This window comes from Drosophila guanche, unplaced genomic scaffold (genome assembly GCF_900245975.1).
Source record: "Drosophila guanche unplaced genomic scaffold, DGUA_6, whole genome shotgun sequence".
Taxonomy (NCBI): domain Eukaryota; kingdom Metazoa; phylum Arthropoda; class Insecta; order Diptera; family Drosophilidae; genus Drosophila; species Drosophila guanche.
Window position 1 is genome coordinate 159,095 of NW_022995768.1, and position 6,744 is coordinate 165,838.

The following is a 6,744-nucleotide window of genomic DNA, read 5'->3' on the forward strand; positions in this document are numbered from 1 at the left end:
AAGGAAATTTCGGACTACAAGCGAAGGGCCGTTTGCCCAATTTGTTGTTGAATGGCAAAACGAGGGACGCGGAGGGCAGGTGCATAAAGGGGTGGCCAATGAAATATGTAAAAACTCATATTAAAAGTAGGGGAGAGTGAGAGATCTGCGGTCTCTTGATATGAGTGCTATTTAATATTTGATAAAACAAGTGGAGGAATGTTCGCTTCGGACTGCGATGCTTTACATACCCTTGCAGGCCAGTCCATTTCATTTCATTTCGAAATCGCTACATATATATAAAGGAACAACACATTTTTTTTTAATAAAGTAAACGTGGAGGGTTTATACCAGTTACTCAGTCAGTCACCTTAGTGTGATAAATACGTACATATGTACATACATCACATGTATTTAAATTTGTTTTTTTCGAATTTCAAATTTTAAATTTTTCCTACATTTGTCATTTACATTTATTTCACTTCCTCCCTTTCCCTGCCTTCCTTTCCCAAGTACCACACACCGCTTGTGGAAGAGTGCGCGAACGAGAATGAGCAAAAAATAAAAATTACTGCTGGATGGACATCTGATCGTAATTCGGGGATCTAATAGATATATCCGTTCTCTACGGAACTGCGCTGTGACGCGTACGAAGCGTTTCACAAACGTCCCTACTCGTTTATGTTGAGTTTAGATGTAAAAGTAAAAGCCTAGTAAGGAATGAAATGGCTAACCCTTGAGCTATAAATCGGAAAGGTAAATGGAAATCAATGCAAAATTATAGGACATTAAAGCCATAAATAAGGTGGAAATAAAAGCGCAGTCCGAACGGTTCGTGCAAACTGGGAGGGTGAAAAGGATATGGAATCTGAAAATAGGGAAAATCGGATATGGTAATTTATTTAATTTTTCGCACGATTTCAACATTTGCCAGCCGCTGGACCAATCAGCAGTTCAGGGCTGAGAGAAGGAGAAAGAGAGGCAAAAAGCATCGCTGGGCATGATAGAAACATCAGTTAAATGACCGCAAGGAATGGGCACAAGGGTAGGACAATGGAACTGGTAGGTAGGAAATGTGTGTACGTGAGGTGGGGAAGGCAGACCCGAGGCGGAAAGTGGCAGCGTGTGAAGTGCCTGGCAAATAGGTGGTGGTGGGTAGCGTCGAAGACGGAAAAAACAAAAATGGGTCAAAGGCAGCTGCAAATGCAAATACAACAAAGCGGTGAAACATTTCCTGAAAATTAAATTACCCAAAGACCAAAGAGACACGTAAAAACATTGATACATTGAAACATACAGCGAGAGAGGAGGGAGTGGGGAGAGAGTTTCAGAATGCATGCCGCTTGATATGTATGCAAATTCGCGAAAATTCTAAGAGCAAAACAAGAAATGTGCAAAACAAAGTGAAGAAGGGAAACAAAGTGTTGAATTTCAAAGGAAATATGGCACAAGTGTAGTGAAGTGAATTGTGGGGAAGTGAAGTGAAGCGTATAGTTTGAGCGACCAGCTTGGGGGAAGATAATTGAAGGTTGGGTGGGTTAATAGCCACCACCAAAAAACGAGACAGCCAGCCACTGTTGGAGTAACTGTAACAGAAGCAAAAATAACATTGTTGGCATTACAGTCCACACGCTGCGCGACAGGGGAAATAATTACAAAGAAAACAAAAGGGAAACAGGAACAGAGAGACGCCAACGAAAAATCATAAAAACTGTCAAGAGCCTCTGCTGCATGAAGCAACTATAAAGGAGGGCCCGTCGTCGGCAGCGTTCCTCGGGTCATTTCCCCCCGACCGTGGTGGGACGCATGTATGAGCAGCTTGTACTCTTATTATTGTAAAGTTGCTCGGTCTCTCTCTCTCTCTGCACGCCCTTTCACTCGCACTTATTGACGGCATTGTTACGTTTCCTCCTAAAAAGCCGACGGGCCCTCCTTTATAGTTGCTTCATGCTCTGCTGCGCCCGCTGCTAACTTTGGGTTGCATTTGTCCATCATCCATCCACAAGAAGAGCAGAGCAGAATCCATAGCAGAGACAGCAACAGAGAGCAGAGAAGTCAGCAGCAGAGATGCCAGCAGAACAGAGCAGTCAGCGTCAGCTTCTAAGACGCCAGAAGAGGCGGCAGCATATGGAGAAAGATGCCGCTTTAGCAGGAGCCGAATGGTTTTGTTTGTGTGCCAAAAGAAAAGCTACAAATATGTATAGAGTGGAGTGAGGGAAAATAGTACAGTTGTCTGGAAAATTGACTTTATGTTTGAAGATTGCTTAAATTATTCGATTACTCCTCGTATTATGCAGCGGGCACATACAGGGTGTATTGTGGCTATTATGCGATTTGACTAAGTTGGCGCCGTTTCAGCGCACTTTTTGTCCTGTTTAGGACTATGCCCCAGAAAAGAGAGAGGAGAGCTTCACCGTTATGATTACAATGACCCCCATGATCCCGACCAGCAGTCGCGTGTCATGCCAGTCGTGGTCCTGGTCCTGGTTCCCATTCCACCTCCTCTAGCTGCTGGTCTTTGAAGAGTCGCATGTTGTTGGCAGATGCTTAGAGGAAACATTTGTCCTGTAGCCAAAGCCAGAAGCCAGAAGGAGGATGAGGACGAGTCAATAAAATAAAACCAACAAACCAAAGACGCAGGCAGGGACAGAAGCAGCGGCAGCGGTTGCTTTTTAAGGGCGCATTCTCCTCTGCCGTTATACAACAAAGGCCCGCAGTTAAATGTTCATCCTCCTCGTACCTGCTTGCTATTTTGGTTCGAGAATTCACATATCCATTTGCAGGCTCCATCCGAATTTCCATTCCTCGATGGCACACGTTTTCTTCTCTGGACGTGGAAACTGTTGACGGCACATTAAAAAATCCTCAACAGATGCTATGGCAGGTCCATCTTCTTCTAGCCCCATTTCCATTTCCACCTAGGCCCGGGACAATGCGGCGTATGATTATTTGACTGCTAATGTGGGGAAAGTCGTCACTCCCTCTCGTGACTAGAGCCCGAGTGGTCTGTGGTTTCGGTTGGATCTTTGTTGAGTCCGATTCGGGCAGCATCGAGTTTACTTTAAAGTTGATTCGCTGTATCAGCAAATATTGTCCCATACTGTCCTATCCTCTCAGGAAGTTGACCAATTGAGTGCGCTGCAATCAGAAATCAGACTTGGCACTTTATCGGAGGTCATCAGCCATCGGAAGGCGGCAGCAGAGACGACAGGCAACGGAGGCGGTAATAAAAGTAAAGCTCTGCTTAGACATCACCAACGCTGAATTGCCGGAACAAATGTCGCTGACTGGCTCCCCTGCCCTGCCCCCCGTCCCTGGCTGGCTGCTACTTCCGATTGGCCAAAAAGTGTTGACAACGCTATTTCTCAGCGGACTTCTATTGCACGTTCCGTGCGGGCGGGCAGAAGAAGCTCGACCGGAGGCAGATAGTTCCCCAGCTCTGAGTTTTGATTAATGGTTATCGCTTTAAGCCGGCGGCGACTTTTTTATTTGGCAATTATGTTGTTTAGACCTTGCAGCAGATTTCGCACCTCGGACATTTTCATGTCGTCCCCGTTCGACTTTAATTCCATGTTTTGGGGCTTGTCAGTGACATGCGCTCTCATTAATTCTTCACGAGGCCCCCAACCAGCAGTCTTCGGTACATCCGCATAGTCTCTGTCCTGTCGCTGTCGCCTTCATTTTTCAAACGGTTTTTGGCTTTTGCTGACATTTGTGGCAGAAGGTGTCACAAGCCATGGTCTGACCTGAGGTTTGAAGAGTGCAAGAAGAAAAGAGAGAGGCGGCCAATTCTTTGCCTTCTTTCGGTCTGTCGCAATTTTATGCAAATACTAACAGCTAAATGTTGTAAGGAAATGCTTGTTTCCGAGGCGAATTTGTTATAGTGGTAATTAGCACATTGAATGGCGACACGAATTGCCAAATTAAATGAAGCGAGAAACTCGATTGTGGAGATGATACAGTGTGGGTTTTAATAGCATAGCTAGACATCCGTGTGCTTGGTCATCTGCCACTCGGTGCCGTCATGGGGCAGCGGACTATTCAGATGCGCCGAGAGCAGCGTCCAGAATCCACGCCTGCCCAGCACCTGGCGAAAGTTATTCATGGCTCCCAGATCGTATGTGCGGTCGGACATCAGGAAGCAGGTGCTATTCCGGTAGACCATCAACATTTGACTAAAGAACATGCCTCCGGCGGCCATGGCAGCGACGAGATTTACCTTGAGTACCATAGATATGAGGACTTTCCAGCCCATGGATGGATCTCTGCTAGGCTGCCCGAAGCTCATGATCAGAAAGGGATCCGCAACGATGAAGGCACCACTTTTCCACACAAACATAAAATTGTAGACCAGAGACTGGAAGCTGCCCAGCGTTCCATAGAAGAGAAATACCAGGAAGTAGCGCTGGTTGAAGTGTCCAATACAATTGGCGGTGAAGGTGCAGTGATGGTCCCGCTTCAGGCTGCACACCCTGCACAGGCGGCAGTGCCAAGCGCGAGGTGGCACCATAATCTCACAGGTGGCGCAGTAGTGCCACAGATGAGCCTCCTCTTGAGGCGGCCGCAAGCGGTGCACGGGCAGCGCCTGTACCGAGGTGTCCGTCCAGAAGCAAACCCACAAATTGCTAAAGATGCTGTACACCATAAAGATGCTCCACATGCAGTTTAGCTTATAGCACAGTCCCTGGCTATCCATAAGCCCTGGAAGTGCATAGAGTATATCGTAGATGAGCAGAAATCCAATGACCGACACCAGCGATGCCATCGAGAGCGGATGCAACACGGCCTGTAATTTGGTGTTGTGGCGATCCAAAAAGTCGAGGAACGCTTCCTCCCAGCAGTAGAGAATGCACATGACACGGCGCACTATCAATACCCTAAATTTAACCATACAAATAATATTTGAATATGTTGTGATGAGGTTTTTTTGTGTGTGACTTGTAGAAAATTTTGAACGCTCTGACTGATTGGATTTGGTATTAAAATAAATGACATAATCGCATCAGGCAATGAGATGAACAAAAACGTTAGGAACGATTTTGAGACGCTTCGTACGCGTCCAAACTTTTATACCCGGTACTCAGTCGGTGAATCTGTACCCTAGTGGTTTTTTTTGTATTTTTAATTTTGATATTTTAGATATTTTTCACATCAGTCATCTACATCTACATCACTTCTCCCGCCAACACACCCTTTTAGCTCACCACCACTTGTCCAGTGACGCTGCTGGAAGGTGTTTTGTGGTGTCGGAAGGGGGCGGGAAATTTCGTAACCCACTTGAAACGGGGTAATATCCCAGCCATCTGGATGCAACATTTTTTGGCTCTAGCTTTTATAGTCTCTGACTAAAAACGGACGGATAGACACACATGACCATATCGACTTGGCTATGGATGCTTATCAAGAATATATGTATGTACTTTATGGGTTCGGAAACTTTTCCTTCAGTGCGTTAAATAAATCCACTTTCGCGCACAAATAAAACTTTTCGAGTACCGGATATAAAAAATATCTGCTGGTATGTGTCTCAAGGAAATTCAATTTTCTCATTTTACTTCTAATTGCAGGAGGAATGCAGGAATAGCAGGAGCTTAATAAGGCGTAGGAAACGTTTTCTTAAAACATTTGTGTGTTTGATTACATCACCCGGCACGATTTTTCCCCAAGGAACCAAATCAACTGTTTATACCCGGTACTCGAAGAGTAAATAAGGTATTTTGTATTTGTGCGAATAACGGTTGTATGTAACGCACAAAAGGAAACGTTTCCGACCCCATAGAGTGTATGTATTCTTGATCAGCATCAATAGCCGAGTCGATTGAGCCATGTTTGTCTGTCCGTCCGTCCGTCTTGATGCTAGAGCCACCGAACTTTGCTGTGATATCACGCTGATACAAGTGTATTTAAAAAATTAGACCCGCCCTTTTCCGCTCCCACAAAGAGCAAACAGCTGGCAGACTCGATTACATTGGCCTCGTCTTTCGTCTATTTTTTACCTTCGCGGTGCTACCAGATGTCGGCCAGGTTAGACCTCGAAAGCAAGAGCAAACTGACTGCACAACTGACACAAATGTGTCCACTTCGCATAAATTTGTATGAATTATTAATATGAACTAAGCATTCGCAGTGGGCTGTGTGGTGGAGAAATGTGTAGGAAAAGCCGTGGTTTTCCCATTTTAAGTTTTGTGGTGGAGGGGCCAAAGTGGTGGAGTGTTCTTTTCGTTTGCATAAAATATGTATGGAGCGGTGCTGGCTTTCCTCACTTTACTCATGGCTAAATTTGCTTGCCATCTTTGGCCTAGACCGGATGCTAAACAAACAGCCATTTTGTGCCATTTCTTTGTCAGTCAACCTGTGGCTTGACTCCGTCTCCCTCCGCTCTGTGTCACTCTCTGTGGCACTTTCAGTCATTAGCATTTGATCAAAGAAGAACGAACACACACAAAAAGAAATGGCAAAGCCAAGTAAAGTTGAGTTAAGTAAAGTTGGCAACTGGTTTCTTGCCAACTACTCGAATAATTGCCGAGTTTTGCTGCTAATTTAAGGTGATTTCCCCACACCACACCCCCCTGCTGCTGGTGTCTTTGTTTGATTTCATTAGACGCTGCGTTGACGGCGCTGAACAGACTCTCAGCTTTGAGATACTCTGCTCTTAGCTCGCAGCTGAAAAGTTTTTCCCGCCTCCAGTTTTGTCTTTCTTTCACTTGGTTCTCATTTTCTGTTGGGGTTTTTTTCTTGTGCTCTCGCGTTGGTTCTGTAACTGTG

At 45.4% G+C, this 6,744-nt stretch overlaps 1 protein-coding gene across 1 annotated transcript; it reads right to left on the minus strand.

The window, feature by feature from the left end:
* Positions 1-3,924: 3,924 nt before the first annotated feature.
* LOC117591226 (probable palmitoyltransferase ZDHHC24) lies at positions 3,925-4,924 on the minus strand. The gene has a single exon (XM_034284400.1). It carries the CDS (start codon positions 4,868-4,870, stop codon positions 3,962-3,964), a length of 909 nt encoding a protein of 302 aa, XP_034140291.1. The 5' UTR covers positions 4,871-4,924; the 3' UTR covers positions 3,925-3,961.
* Between the last annotated feature and the right edge of the window lie 1,820 nt (positions 4,925-6,744).

Coding starts and splice junctions, on each gene's coding strand:
- LOC117591226 (XM_034284400.1), bottom strand. CDS start 4,870: ATGGTTAAATTTAGGGTATTGATAGTGCGCCGTGTCATGTGCATTCTC.